Source organism: Acanthisitta chloris, unplaced genomic scaffold (genome assembly GCF_000695815.1).
Source record: "Acanthisitta chloris isolate BGI_N310 unplaced genomic scaffold, ASM69581v1 scaffold84, whole genome shotgun sequence".
Taxonomy (NCBI): domain Eukaryota; kingdom Metazoa; phylum Chordata; class Aves; order Passeriformes; family Acanthisittidae; genus Acanthisitta; species Acanthisitta chloris.
Genome location: NW_008670815.1, coordinates 9,386 through 24,710, shown reverse-complemented (window position 1 = coordinate 24,710; position 15,325 = coordinate 9,386). Strand labels below are relative to the sequence as shown.

Here is a 15,325-nt window from a genome sequence, read left to right as displayed (position 1 = left end):
CATTCCTGTGTCCCCACCCAGCTGCACTGAGGGTCAGGACATAGCCACAAGTGATTTACTCCTGCCGTGGCGAATGTGGTGTCCTTGCTCCACCGAAGTGTCGTCATTCCTCCGTGCTCAGGTGGGGAACCCCAAGCACAGAGCCCAGGAGCAACACTGTGGGTTTTGACCAGGCATCAGGGCAGGGAGCACTGTGGAGAAGGAATTGCTTGGAGCAGGCAGAGCTCACTGCCAGCTCTCTAGCAGGCTTGGAAAAGCTCCAGGTGGTTTTTCATGCTGTCCACAAGCTCTGTTCATGCTGGCCAGGCCTCTCAGCTGGTTTTATCCATGTCTTGCTGTTAGGAGCAGATGGAGATCATCATGCTTCAAACTTGTTTAATATTTCACTAATTTTTAACAGGTTCCTCTCATACATCAGGAAATGCTGCCAAGAAGCTTTTAAATAAGGTTGCAAAGGGGCAGTGAGGCCCAAATCAACCAAATCAAAGAGCTGACAAAATCAGCCACAGCTTTAGGCTGACAGGGAAAACTTCACTCTGCATTTCTGAATGCTAAGCCAGAAATTTAGTTAAGAAACGCAATATTCTTCAAAAAAAAATGACCCGAGTCTGTGCTCGGATATGTCAAGGAAGTGCCTGTAATTCCAAAGGGAAACGAAAGGCCCATTCTGCTCAGACACCTGGCACAGGGAGCTCTGGTGGTCATGCCCAGGAATGGCCTCCCCTGTCAGAGAAGCATTTCTGGACCTATGAATGCAGCTGTGAGCACAACAGCAGCATTACAAAGGGGTTAGTTGTGCCCTTCCGTGCTGTCTCAGAGAGCTGAGCAGGGCTCAGGGTGATCTGAGTTGCTAGGGCTGAGCTGCAGGGGCTTAGGGCACTGCAGACAAAACCCCTCAGGTTGCTTGTCCAGTTTGTGATTGTTCAAAGCAAGATGAAGAGAGAAAGGTGGATCAAAATTACACTGTAGAATGGGAAACCACTAATAAATCATGGAATCACAGACTGGTTTGGGTTGGAAGGGGCCTCAAAGCTCATCTAGCTCCAACCCCTTTGCCAGGGACATGGACACCTTTCACTCAATTCCAAGCCCCATCCAGCCTGGCCTGGAGCACTCCCAGGGATGGAGCAGCCACATCTGCTCTGGGCAACCTGTGCCAGTCCTCAGCACCTCACAGGGAGGAATTCCTTCCCAATATCCCATCTGTCCCTGCCCTCTGGCAGTGGGAAGCCATTCCCTGTGCCCTGTCCCTCCGTCCCTTGCCCAAGTCCCTCTGCAGCTCTCTTGGAGCCCCTTTAGGCACTGAGAGGGGCTCTGAGGTCTTCCTGGAGCTGTCACATCTCCAGGCTGAACACCCTCAGCTCTCCCAGCCTTTCCTCATAACAGAGGTGCTCCAGCCCTGGGTGCATCTCTGTGCCCTCCTCTGCACTCCCTCCAACAGCTCCATGTCCTTCTCATGCTCTGTGCCCCAGAGCTGGAGGCTGCACTGCAGGTGGAGTCTCAGCTGAGCTGAGCAGAGAAGGAGAATCACCTCCCTCAACCCTCCTGCTCACACATGCAGCTCAACATGGTTTCTGTGTGTAATCTAACTAAGCTCTGGCACGCTGCCCTGGGAGCCCTGTCTCTGCCCGCAGGTGCCGCTGGGTGCCAGCCTGGCCCCCGTGGCCATGCTGGCGGACGAGGCAGCCGTGGCCGCGTGGCACAACCAGGGGCTCCCTGCAGACCACATGTCCACAGCCAACGCTGCCATCCTGCACTGCTGCGAGCGCTGGCCCCTCATGGTGGACCCTCAGCTCCAGGGCATCAAGTGGATCAAAACCAAATACGGCCAAGAGCTCCGAGTGATCCGAATGGGGCAGAAAGGGTAAACATCCTCCTCACGTAACTGCACCTGGGAGTGGAGTGTTTGCTGAGCACTGGGTGTGTAGCTGCTGAGTTACCTTGAGACAAACCCTCCGCTGTGTTTGCTCACAGCATCTGCTTGTTCGCTACCGAAATGAGAGAGATTGCTCATTAAATAAAGGGCCTGGTTAGTGCTTGGCTCAGTTACCATAGAAACTCCTCTGGAGCTGTGCTGGGGCTGAGCTCTGTGTGCCACGGAACTCAGACTGGGTTGGGATGGAAGGAACTTGTTCATACAGTTCGTGATTGTTCACAGCAAGACTGAGAAACAAAACCAGATCAAACTATGCTGTAGAATGGGAAACCACTGATAAATCATGGAATCCCAGAATGGTTTGGGTTGAAAGTGACCTTAAAGATCATCCCACCCCGTACCACTCCTGCCATGGGCAGGGACACCTTCCCCCAGCCCAGGCTGCTCCAAGCCCTGTCAGACCTGACCTGGAACACTCCCAGGGATGGAGCAGCCACAACTTCTCTGGGCAAGAGGCCTGTGTAGGTCTGTAACCAGGTAGTAGGATCAACCATCCTGTCCCTCTTTCACTTTCCAACTGTTGTCACGTGTCTGGAGCTGTCAGCACAGTGCACAGCCCTCTCTGTCCCCCTCACATCCTCCTCACAGCCTGCCCTGCTGCAGGAGGTACCAGTGCAGCTTCTCACAGGTATCTGGACACTCTGGAACGAGCCCTGGCTGCAGGAGAACTGGTTTTGATTGAAAACCTGGAGGAATCTGTGGATCCAGTGCTTGGCCCCTTACTGGGACGAGAAACGATCAAGAAAGGCAGGTGAGCCTGGGGAGGATGGTGGCACTCATGGGTGGGTGCTGGGGGCAGTTGTGCTCTCTGTTCCTGACCTCAGGGCATGGGTGTTCCTACCCAGCAGCACTAACATCCTGCCTTTGAAGGCATTTTAAATCAGGCAGTCACAGGTCATTCAGTCATGGATGGCTTGGAAATCAACCTGCATTTCTCATTTTATTGCACAGTGCTATTCGAACCTCCTGTAACAAGGAGACCTGTAATTCTCCCGCTGCACAGTGACCTTGGGGGCGGTAATTGGCTGTCCTGACACTGAATTATTACCAAAATAGCTGTTGTGAAGAAAAAGTAGCCTTGAATTTCAACAAACATTGTGCATTGCCTAGGAATACAGCTACAGGTTTAAGCTTTAAGGATATAAAGTGTTTCTAATGAGGTCAAGTTCTTTGTGGCAGCTGCTGGTCACCTCCAGCTGAGAGGAGGTCAGTGAGGGAGTAGCAAGGGAACTTGCTTCTTCCTTCAGTTCTGTGAGGATTATTTCCTTACTTGCCTATAATATCGCAGGGCAAGGCAAGGAAAAACACCATGGGAAGGGTGGCAGAGCATGGGTTTGGCTGCAGGATGGAGGGAGAGGATGAGATGGTGAGATGGGGACATAGCAGAGAGTGGCAATCCTGAGCCCTCCCCCAGGGAGACACTCAGCCCCTTTTGGGGCTGCATGTCTCTGCTCTCAAAGCTCTCTGTGAGACCATGTGTTTTGTAGGAGAGGGAAAATAAGTCCTAAATCACACAAGTCCATAGGGTTTATGTTTCCAGGACATGGACAAGCAGTGGCAGTCCTAAAGCAGGAAGGCATATGCTCTTGGTGCTCTGGCAGCATCTCTGGGTGATTTCTCTCTGCCTCAGTTTCACAGCTATAAAAGCAATTGAGAGGGCCAAGAGGACACTAAGTGAGTGATGTGTATCCAAACTCCTGTGATAACATCACCATTCCTGTCCCAGTGCATCCCTGAAAGCATTTCCAGTTTCTCTTCCAGCTGGTTGCCATGGGCTTTGTTAAACTCTGCTGTGTTGATTCCTGGGGTCTCTGTGTTTTAGGCTTGACGGCACAAATGCAGATCAAGGGGAGGTTGGGTTTTCCTGGGTCATGTTTCCCCCCAGGAATGGCAACCAGATGCTCTCTGAATGTGGCTTCACTGCTCAAGTCCAGTGTGACCACAGAGCTGCTCTCAGAAGAGGCAATTCTAGAACTGAAAATCTCAGTGCTGAGAGGCTTTTCCTCCCTGTAACTCCAGCGTTGGGTGGCATACAGCCTCTGGCAAAAGCACAGAGGGTTCAGGACTGGCCATGCTGCTGCTGGAAACTGTGAGGCCCCAAAACTCAGGGGCAGCTCTTGGGTTTTTAGCCTAAATCAGAAGTGCCTCAGGTGTGTCCAATTTTAAACACTTTTTGTTTTGCTAGTGATTTCAGTGTGAAGGTGCCAAGACCCATGCTGCTCAGTGCCACTGCCTGAGAGCTCCTTGTGCCCTGAGGTGGCACAGACTCATGCTCCTTTTGCTCTCATTCCAGGTACATTAAGATTGGGGACAAGGAGTGTGACTTCAACCCTGCTTTCCGCCTCATCCTGCACACCAAGCTGGCAAACCCTCACTTCCAGCCTGAGCTGCAGGCCCAGTGCACCCTCATCAACTTCACCGTGACTCGGGACGGGCTGGAGGAGCAGCTGCTGGCGGCCGTGGTGCGCATGGAGCGGCCTGACCTGGAGGAGCTCAAGGTCAGTGGCTGAGAGTCTGCACTGTCATCATCATCATCCTCCTCCTCCTCAGTGGGATCATTATGACAGTGAGCTCAGTGCTCCCTCAGCAGTTCATTGCTGACACCAAGTGTGTGGTGCAGTCACAGCTGGAGGGAAGGGATGGACCATCCACAGGGACCTGACAGGCTGGTGCCAACCTCATGGAGTTCAACAGAGCCAAGGGCAAGGTCCTACCCTTGGTCAGGGCAGTCCCAGACACAGCTCTAGGCTGGGGGAGAAGTCACTGAGAGCAGCCCTGGGAGAAGGACTTGGGGTGATGCTGATGCCAAACTCCCCCTGAGCTGCAGGGTGAGCTCAGCCCAGAAACCAACTGTGTCCTGGGCTGCAGCCAGAGCAGTGTGGGCAGCAGGGCAGGGAGGGGATTCTGCCCCTCTGCTCTGCTCTGCTGACACCCACCTGGAGTCCTGCACACAGCTCTGGTGACCCCAACAGCAGAAGGACATGGAGCTGTTGGAGCAAGGCCAGAGGAGGCCACGGAGCTGCTCAGGGCACCGAGCACCTTCCCTACAAGGATCTCTAAGCTCCATTCCAACCCCTTAACACACTAGGATGATACAATGATCATTCTTATTGTAATTTAAATCAAAGAGCATTTCCTGGGCAAGGTTGCAGAGGTTGCTGAAGTCCTCATAAAATCAGGAGATTTTCCCTTGAATTGAGGATTTATTTTCTTCAGTCTTTTGTTTTCTTGGTATTTTGAAAACACTTGAACTGCAATTTCAAGTGTTTTCTCCCAAAGTTTGGGTAAGAATCCCTTTATTTTCCTCCTCCTCTTCTGACTTCTCATTATCTCAGGTTTTTCTGGAGTTCACAGCTTTAATTTTGGAGGCAGGATTAATCTCACTTCATTTTCAGCACTTATGGCATAGGATTCTCTCTGTAAATATTGTGAGGCTGCTAATGACATTTTTCTGTTCTGGTTCTTCCTCCCACTTGTTTGTAACAGGCCAAAATATTCTCTCTCTCTCTCTGTTTTAATAAGTATGGCTTTAGCTTCAAGATAAAGAAAATCCTCTATTCTAATGACACATTTAACAAGGTAACTAACATGTATCATACTAAATATTTACTGAGAGTGGGAATAAATTTACTGCACATGTTCATTCAGGCCAGGCCAGTTCTGTAATAATCTCTTCATTTAATGAGGTTCTGAAGTGCTTTAGCTGGGCAACCTTAATGATGCATTGAGTTTTCACCAGGCTCATGTGCTAATGAGCCCAGAGTTGGCATGAGAAATGCATAACCAGCTGATTTAACGTGTGAGCCGTGACTGTCTCTCTGGGGCCACGAGAGACCTGGAGCCTCTTGGCCCCAAGGGTCAGCCCTGGGCTGATCTGACTGGTGTGGGATGTCATTTTCCTTATCTTTAATGATATGTAAGAGCTTTGTCTTGCTGTGGTGACAGAGAGGAAATAGCAGAGCTCACCATCTCTCCTCTCCCCTGCATCTGCTTCCCTCCTACTCCAGCCCTGTGCCCCAGCAGGTATCAAGGAGGAGTAAAGCAGCCTGGTATTAGAGAATCACAGAGTATCCTGAGCTGGAAGGACCCACAGGGATCAGAGTCCAACTCCTACCCTTGCACAGACACCCCAACACTGCACCCTGTGCCTGAGAGCATTGGCCAAACACTCCCTGAGCTCTGTCAGCCTTGGGGCTGTGACACTGCCCTGGGGAGCTGTTCAGTGCCCAAACACCTCTGGGGGAAGAACCTTGTCCTGATATCCAACCCAACCCTTTTCCAGTGCCCAAACACCTCTGGGGGAAGACCCTGGTCCTGATATCCAACCTAACCCTCCCCTGGCACAGCTCAAGCCCTTCTCTGAAGGTCCAGACGTGACTCTGGATTCCCTAAACAAGAGACACCTCTCCACGTGTGTGTCAGCCCATCCTCTCCACACTGGGACTAAAGGGACAGGCATGTGGAGACCAGGGAAGGTTTGGGGCTCTCTTCAAGGGCAGGTGGAGGTGATTGCTACAGCACTGCAGGATAGTTACTGAGCTCAAAGCACACCTTGTATGTGGAGCCTAGAATTTATCCCTAATAACCTAATCAAAATTCATCAAACAGCTGTTATTAATCCGATTCCAATAACAGTGACCTTTTCAAAATGTTTCCTCAACACAGTCTGTGTCTGTAATCTTTTCCTTCATTGATCTCAGTTACTCAGCCTTTCTGTTCCTCCCTGCTTTGAAGCTCTGTGCCTCCTTCCCAGCATTGCATTCCTGTGCCCAGCCTGAGACCACCCTGCCACACTGTGGTTCTCGGGACAATAATCTGCTCAGGATCACTCCTTGCTTGTTAGGGTTAGGCATTACAGCCTGGGCCAGGGTGAGGCAGCAATGGCCTGGCTGTGAGACAGCCGCAGCTCAGAGCAGTGTAGGGCAAGGCAAGCAAAGCCAAATGCCCAGACCTTCCCTCTCCGGTCAGTCCAAACCCTCTGGCCTTTCACTGCTCACATCTGCAATTCCTTTGGTGAGGATGACTGTTGGTCCAGATGCATCATCAGAGCTGGTTTGATAGTATCACAGTATGTGAAGGGGTTGGAATGGAGCTCAGAGATGATCCAGCCCCAACCCCTGCCCTGGGCAGGGACACCTCCCACCAGAGCAGGTTGCTCAAGGCTCATCCAACCTGGCTGTGAACACTGCCAGGGTTGGGGCAGCCACAGCCTCCCTGGGCAACCTGGGACAGTGTCTCACCACCCTCACAGGGAAAACTTCTGCCTCAGATCTCATCTCAATTTCCCTCTTTCCATTTCTCCCATTGCTCCTTGTCCTGTCCCTGCAGTTCCTAACCCAGAGTCCTCTGCAGCTTCCCTGGAGCCCCTTCAGCTCCTGGCAGGTGCTCTGAGGTCTCCACAACCTTCTCTTCTCCAGGCTGAGCAGCCCCAGCTCTCTCAGCCTGTCCTTGCAGGGAAGGTGCTCCAGTGCTCTTTGTTGGGTATGTCCCATCTTCTCTAGATTTCACTGTTTGGCTGAAATGTCTCAAATGGTATTTACCTCAAACTGAATGTCTGGTCAGTGCTGAGAACGGCCTTAGGAAGGATGTTTTGGTGGCTGTAGGCAGATAAGCTATGAGTTAGGTGCTGCCATGCTGATGTATCAAGTAATATGTGTGTGAAGTACCAGCACAGTCAGCCTGTGATGGTCAGTGTTGAGATTCTTCCTCAGGATTAGATATATGGAAGAAATTCCTCTCTGTGAGGTGCTGAGGCACTGGCACAGGTTGCCCAGAGCAGCTGTGGCTGCTGGGAGTGTTCCAGGCCAGGTTGGATGAGGCTTGGAGCAGCCTGGGCTGGTAGAAAGTCTCTGGAGTTGGAAGTAGATGGGCTTTAAGGTTCCTCCAACCCAAACCTTTCTGGGATTCTATGAAAACACAGGGAATGTTTCCCTCTCTGGTTTGTGATGTTCAAGTAACACAAGCAAAGCAGCTGCAAGAACAAGGAGAGGAAGGTGGCTGAGCTCAGAGGGGCTGGCAGTGAATCCTGCAGCGCTGGCCTGGAGCTCTGAGAGTTCCCTATGTCCCAGAGGCAGCACAGTTATATATAACCTGTGAAATAAGAGCTAATGAGCTCCACTGCAGGAGTAAGGAACAGTTACCTTGCTACTGCTGCCATCCATGGCACTGGGGGACCCACATGCTGCCTGTGCCTCTGAGGTGCTCCCAGAACCTGTGTGGGGACTAGGAGCACAAATCCTTCCCATCCTCTTTACCAACTCCCGTGCTCACGGTCCATGGTCTGGAATAATAGCCTGCAAAATGTCATTTTTCAAGGCCTGCTATGCTTGAATGACAAGAACTCACTCAATTAGCCCTGTTAGTTTTCTGGTTCAAGACTTGTGAAATATTTACCACCACAGGCAAATTCCTGTGTGTAATTCCTGTGGAACAGGCCATTAGAACAGCCTTTTCCAGCTGAAATACCAAGAGCAGACATGCTCCAGAGCCCTCTCTGCTGAGTACCTGGGTTGGCATTAACATGGTACGAGTGTGTGCACAGCAAGTGCATGGAAATCAGCCCAAATATTGACAGAGGAGTTAGTAATGAAAGAGTCACTTAATCTGCTTGAAAACCTCTGGCAACAGAGCAAACCCTGTGGTCTCTCTCCTGCCTGGTGGGGCTGGGAGAGGCACAGGGTCACACTGCTCAGTGTCCTGCCTGGCCTGCCCACAGCCAGGGGTGGAGGGTGAGCTGTTTGCCTTGTTGAAGCTGCTTCTGCTGGTGAGAGGTAATCATAGTCATGGAATATCCTGAGCTAGAAGGGACCCACAGGGATCATTACTCCAAATCCTGCCCTGCACAGACACCCCAACACTGCACCCTGTGCCTGAGAGCATTGGCCAAACGCTCCTTGAGCTCTGTCACCTTGGGGCTGTGTCCACTGCCCTGGGGAGCTGTTCAGTGCCCAAACACCTCTGGGGGAAGAACCTGATCCTGATATCCAACCTGACTCTCCCCTGAGACAGCTCCAGCTGTTCCCTGGGTCCTGTCACTGTCCCAGAGAGCAGAGCTGTAGCTTCCCCTGCACTGCCCCTCGGGAGGAGCTACAGGACCCCAATGAGCTCTGCCCTCGGCCTTCTTGGCTCCAGCTGAACAACCCAGGTGCCCTCAGCTGCTCCTCATGTGGCCTCTCCAGACCCTTCACCATATTCTTAGCCACTTTGGCAGGGGGATTTGTGCATGGAAAGCTTTAGCCCAAGAAGCCACTGGTCTCAGTAGGACCTCAAGGCCAGGATACAAACAGGAGCAGCAAAAGCTGTGGCTCTGCCCTCAGTCCTGAGCCTGGGGTGCTTTGTGCTCCCTTCAGGACCTGAGGGACCTTGCTGCTGGCTTTGCCTCAGGTTTCAGCGCCGTGGCCCTCCTTGTGGCTGGTGGTGCTGTGGAGTGGCAAGCACAGAGGTTCCCCAGGAGGGAGAGACAGCAGGGACTGCCCAGGATGACTTGAGCCAAATAAACAGATAATACAAAGACAGGAATGCAATGTTTAAGATGAGGATAAAGGTCTTTTCTTCGTGATTAATTGCTAACATTTTCATACATTTCAAGTGAAAGAGTTTGGTTCTCCTGGTGCTTTCTGTGCTGTTCAAGGTTTCTCTGAGTTGATGGACTGGAGTAATCCCAGAGCTCTGTCTATGCCTAGGAGTTGCAGAGAGCAGAGATAAACACTCCTGGACTATGGCAATTGCCAGTGAAAAGCCTGTTCCCATGGGAAGGTGCTTAATCCTTACCTTACCACAGGTTTTGTGGCTAAAATTTCCTTGAGTTCTCATTTGCAGTCAGATCTCACAAAGCAGCAGAACGGATTCAAGATCACCTTGAAAACATTAGAGGACAACTTGCTCTCTCGGCTGTCATCAGCATCTGGGAATTTCCTGGGAGACACAGCCTTGGTGGAGAACTTGGAAATCACTAAACAGACAGCTGCAGAAATCGAGGAGAAGGTACAAAGACAGTGATAGCCTGGAGAAAAGTGTGTGTGTGTGATATGTTATCTTTAAGGATCTGGGTGGAATGTAACCCCCACTCTGCCCATCTCTGCTCCTGCTGAGCAGGGAATAGCAATTGGTTTGAATTGAAGAGCTCTTGGTTCTGGAGAGCTGCAGGCCATTTAGCTCTTTGGAGCTTTTGTGTGTTAAATGACCTATTTAAGACCAAGAGGAAACATCAGTGCCTGATGTAAAGACAGTTAAAATTTACACAGTGTGTCAAGACAGCTTTAAACTGTTCCAGCATAATCCTGAGTACATCATACTGCCTCAATTAAACTGGATTTTAGTACTAACCAGGGACTAGGATGTGGGGAGTTTGCCTTCTCGAGTACATCTGCAGGAATTTGGGGATTTCATACCCTGCCATTCCTGAGAGGATAAATCAGTGTTTGTATGAGCTGTGAGTGGCAGCACTGCCACCTGCACAGTTCCCCTTCCTGCCTAGATGGGATCAAGGAAATGCACAATGGCTTTTCCCTGCCACTGAGGGTACTGAGGAAGTGTGGTTGTCATGCCAGGATCGTGCCAGGACTCTGGTATGGCCATTCAGCTGCTTCCCTTTGCAGTCCTCCCATCTTGGAGCAACCTGGGTTAGTGGAAGTTGTCCCTGTCCATGGCAGGGGGTTGGAATGAGAAGGGCTTTGCGGTCCTTTCCGACTCAAACTCTTTCATGATTCTATGATCCCATAGCATGGTTAGCTGAGCTGGCTGGATCAGCACTGGATCAGCAGCAGTGGCTGTTTGGCAAGACATGTCTGTCCACACCCAGAGTCCAAAATATCCCCCAAGGGGCCTGAGGACATCACTTTGTGCTGCTGAAGTAGAATGCAAGAATGAGCAGGACCAAGGTCATAGAATCAGAATGTGAAGGGTTGGAATGGAGCTCAGAGATGATCCAGCCCCAACCCCTGCCCTGGGCAGGGACACCTCCCACCAGAGCAGGTTGCTCAAGGCTCATCCAACCTGGCTGTGAACATTGCCAGGGTTGGGGCAGCCACAGCCTCCCTGGGCAACCTGGGCCAGTGTAATGGAAGAGATGATGATAGGAAGGTCTACCTGCCAAAGAGATTCTGACATGTCCAAGCAGCAGCTGCGGCTCTCCCTGGCCAGTGAGGTGGAAGGTGTTCACTGCTGCTGAGGAAAGACAGAAAACAGCTGAGGTAAATTAGCAGCTCTCAGCCCTGGGAGCTGCTTGAGAGAAGCACCAGGTCTGTTCAGCTCTGGGTGGTTAATGACCAGCACAAGACTGGGGCAATTAGCAGGAGAAACTCATTGATGAGAAAAACCATTAGTAAAGACCAGGGATCAGAGGGAAAAGTCTGGAGGGGACTCAGGAAAACCAAGGACTGGGCAACTGGGTTGAAAATGCAGTTAAATGGAAGGTGCCAGGCGGATGCTGGAGAGGCACAGCTCAGGCTTGTCTGCTTGGGGGACAGAGCTGATCCCCACAGTGGGGATTGCTCACTGCTTGGCCTGGTGACTTTGTGGCACCTGTCTGTCCTCCCTGAGCTGCACTCCCTGCACAGGACTGCTCTCACAGGAATTCTGTTGTGTTTTCCTGCAGGTTAAAGAGTTCAAGGTGACAGAAGCCAAGATCAACGAGGCCAGAGAACACTACAGACCGGCGGCCACGAGGGCCTCACTGCTCTACTTCACCATGAATGAGCTCCACTCCATCCACCCCATGTACCAGTTCTCACTCAAGGTACTGTGCCCAGGCAGTGCTGGGCCTTCTCTCTCTTAGGGAGGCATAGGATCACAGAATGGTTTGGATTGAGAGGGACCTCAAAAACCACCTGGACAGGGACACTAGCCCAGGTTGCTCCAAGCCCCATCCAACCTGGCCTGGAACACTTCCAGGGATGGAGCAGCCACAGCTGCTCTGGACAACCTGTGCCAGTGCCTCAGCACCCTCACAGGGAAGAATTCCTTCCCAATATCCCATCTAACCCTGCCCTCTGGTATTCACAGAATTGAGGTTGGGAAAGGCCTCAAAGATCATCAAGTCCAACCTGTGACTCATCAGCACCTTATCAATGAGATCAGAGGACTAAGTGCCACATCCAGTTGTTCCTTGAATAACTCCAGGGATGGCGACTCCACCACCTCCCTGGACAGTCACATTCAATGCCTGATAACCCTTTCCATGGAAAAATTGCTCCTGATGTCCAACCTGAACCTCCCCTGGCACAGCTTGAGGCCATTTCCCCTTGTCCTGTCCCTTGTTCCCTGGGAGCAGCCCCTGACCCCACCTGGCTGCATCTCCTGACAGGGAGTTGTAGAGAGCAGAAGGTTCCCCTAAGCCTTCTTTTCTCCAGGCTGAGCACCCCAGATCCCTCAGCTTCTCCTTGTGCTCAGCTCCATTCCCTTCCCTGGACACCTCCAGCCCCTGTTTCTTGCAGTGAGGACCCAGAACTGGTCCCTGAGCAGCTTCTCTGGCCCTGCTGCAGGGAAACCCCAGGGCAGACAGGCCCCTGCCCAGAGCAGTCTCGGTAGCTCTGCCCAGGAGAGACCCAAAGGCCTTTTGGGGTATTTATCAGAGTTCCAGTTTGAATGTCTAATAAATGGGAGAGCTTTGTATTTTATCCCTGGAGAAAAGTATTTTGGGATGTGGAGGGTTAAATAAGCTGAATCCTAGCCTAGAACTTCTTCCAAACAATTTCTTACCTTACCAAGTGACCTGGAAAAGGGAATTGAGAAGAGAACACAATATGTTGAGCCTCAGCCACAAAGCAGCTTTTCTTTTTGATATTTCCCCCTGCTTTGTTGAAGTAATTTTATCAGAAAAATGTACAGAATATCTTTTGTGCCTTTTGAGAGATTTATTCCTTCCCATCCATAACAGATCCAGAGGTTCCTGAGGTTTCACCTTTCATCTCTGTCTTACAGAGCTTGGTTCATGTCTTGCAGCTAACATTAGCAGTGTGTATAAACACGTGGAAAATTACGGGGTGAAATGGTTTTACCTAATACATTCTGATGACAGATCATAAAACATTGTGTGAAAAACACAGATATGAGTGTAGGATACTTGCCACACAGCTCGGAGTAAATTGGAGCACCAAGATTTCTCTGCTGCTCTGCAGCATCTTTTAACTCCACTGAAAGAAATGTTAAATAGGCAAAGGCAATCTGCAATTATTCAATAATGCATTAGGTATCAATGTTACTTTGATTTGTTGAGGCTTCACTTTTCCTTAGTAGAGCCCTAAAAATAAAGCTGCCAACAGTCATGCCTTGTCCAGTGCCACCAATGAGTCTTGGCCTGGTTATCTCCTCCAGCTGGGCCCAGTGTGGAGCATTGCTGAGCAGGACTCAGGCTTCTTTTCTTCTTTCTCGTTCTCTTTTCCAGTTGCATTTGATAATTTGCTAATGGGTTTTCTTTCGAAGGTTCTGAAAGTTGTTTGTCTTTTCTCATTTAGATCAGAAATGTTGTTGCAAGAATCCTTAGTCTCTTATATAAGAGAGGCACCCAATCCTGAGGGGACCTCACAGGCTGTCCCATACCACTGCCCCTGGTCCCTTCTCCCTGCCCTTCTGGCCACTCCTGCACCAGATCCAGACAGCAAAGCACAAATGGGGCCTTTATTTTATTGTTACTGCTTGAGGGAATTGCTTTTCCCTGAATTGAAACCCTTTAGGTCTGGAAAACACATCGTATGAGGAAGGGCTGAGGGAGTTGGGTTTGGTTAGCCTGGAGAAGAGGCTCAGGGGTCACCTCATGGCTCTCTGCAACTCCCTGCCACTGGGGGATGTGTGTCCTGCCAGGGCTGCAGGGAGAGGAGAGAGGGAATGGCCTTGAGCTGAGCCAGGGCAGAGTCAGAGGAGATGGTAGGGAAATGTTTTCCCTGTGAGGGTGTTCAGGCACTGGGATATTGCCCAGGGAGGTGGTGCAGTCACCATCCCTGGAGGTGTTTCAGAGGTGTCTGGATGTGGCACTGGAGGATCTGGGTTAGGGGTTCCAGCAGTGGCAGGTTAATGGTTGGACTTGATGACCTTAGAGGTCTCCTCTAACCTTGATGATGTACCCAGGGGCATGCAAAGGGCATCGTAACCCCCTGTTCCTGCTGTGTCTCCCCTCCCAGGCATTCAGCATGGTGTTCCAGAAAGCCATCAAGAGAGCAGCTCCAGCTGAGAGCCTTGTGGAGCGTGTGCTGAACCTCACCGACAGCATCACCTTCTCCGTGTTCCAGTACACGACTCGGGGGTTGTTTGAGTGTGACAAACTGACCTACACTGCTCAGGTCACCTTCCAGGTAAACATCACCGTGCTCTGTGGTTTGGGGGCAATGATTCAACCTCAGAGCAGCAATTACAGGGGCTGAGGCCTCGTGTTCTTTTCTGCCTCTCTGAGAATCAGTCATTGCAATTTTACAATGTTCCTGTGATCAAACCCACAGCACACCTGCATTTTCTAGCTCTAAGTGTTTCCATGGCACACATTGCACTTGTAAGTACACCTGTGCTGCACTTTGGCAGAGCCACAGAGCTCTCAGCATCCATTTCAGGGCTCACAGCATGTCCATGTGGGCACTGACACCATCTCAGGGCTCACACCATGTCCATGTGGGCACTGACACCATCTCAGGGCTCACACCATGTCCATGTGGGCACTGACACCAGTGCAGTGTGGGCTGGTGGTGACCTTTTGAGGTTCAGGGGGTTGGAGAGAGCTCACCCTGTTCCCCCAGTGCTTTCCCACCTGGCTGTTTCAAGCCAGACAACGTTTCCCCCAGGCTCTGACACCTTGCCACATAGTTTTCCCAGCTTAGGTTTCCTCTTCTGTTGCCAGTCTCCATACTCATTCCTGGTCCTCTTCTGAGGACACCCAAAGCACCTACACGTTGTGTACATCACCCCCATCCAGCGTGGGGCACCGTGTACATTTTAACCACACATTGCGCAGCTATGGAATAATTTATCTGCTGGGTATATTGCTGCTCTGTATCCTGCCTGCTCAAGGATACCTTGTTTGGAATTGCAGATACTTCTGATGAGTAAAGAAATCAACCCAGCAGAACTGGACTTCTTGCTGAGGTACCCAGCACAGCCTGGAGTCACGAGCCCTGTGGAATTCCTGTCGGACAATGCCTGGGGAGGCATCAAGGTACCTGAACCCTGTGAAATCAGCATACCTTACCTCCTCTGAAAGCCTTTCAGCCCTTCAGGTGGGTCCTTATGGCATTTGGTGGCCAAAGTTCTGACTGTACGTGAGAAGCAGCACAAAAAAGCCCCAGACATGGAGAATTCTGCAGGAATAACACTGACTTTGTGAGGTTTCCATGATTGTATCCTGATGTGTATCCCTGAGAAGGTGATCTTTTCCTCTGAGATTGTCTTCCCTCTGTAAGACAGGAA

The 15,325-nt window shown here is 51.1% G+C and overlaps 1 protein-coding gene across 1 annotated transcript in view; it reads left to right on the top strand.

Annotated features, from left to right (window-relative positions):
- LOC103801403 (dynein heavy chain 9, axonemal-like) overlaps positions 1 to 15,074 on the top strand; it is a gene marked incomplete at both ends in the record, with an annotated part of 73,826 nt that extends 58,752 nt beyond the window's left edge. Inside the window, 7 exons of the mRNA XM_009073816.1 lie at positions 1,635 to 1,864; positions 2,565 to 2,687; positions 4,230 to 4,434; positions 9,755 to 9,919; positions 11,532 to 11,672; positions 14,053 to 14,223; positions 14,952 to 15,074. Coding sequence (XP_009072064.1) covers positions 1,635 to 1,864; positions 2,565 to 2,687; positions 4,230 to 4,434; positions 9,755 to 9,919; positions 11,532 to 11,672; positions 14,053 to 14,223; positions 14,952 to 15,074 — 1,158 coding nt within the window. The remainder of the gene's footprint in view (positions 1 to 1,634; positions 1,865 to 2,564; positions 2,688 to 4,229; positions 4,435 to 9,754; positions 9,920 to 11,531; positions 11,673 to 14,052; positions 14,224 to 14,951) is intronic.
- Between the last annotated feature and the right edge of the window lie 251 nt (positions 15,075 to 15,325).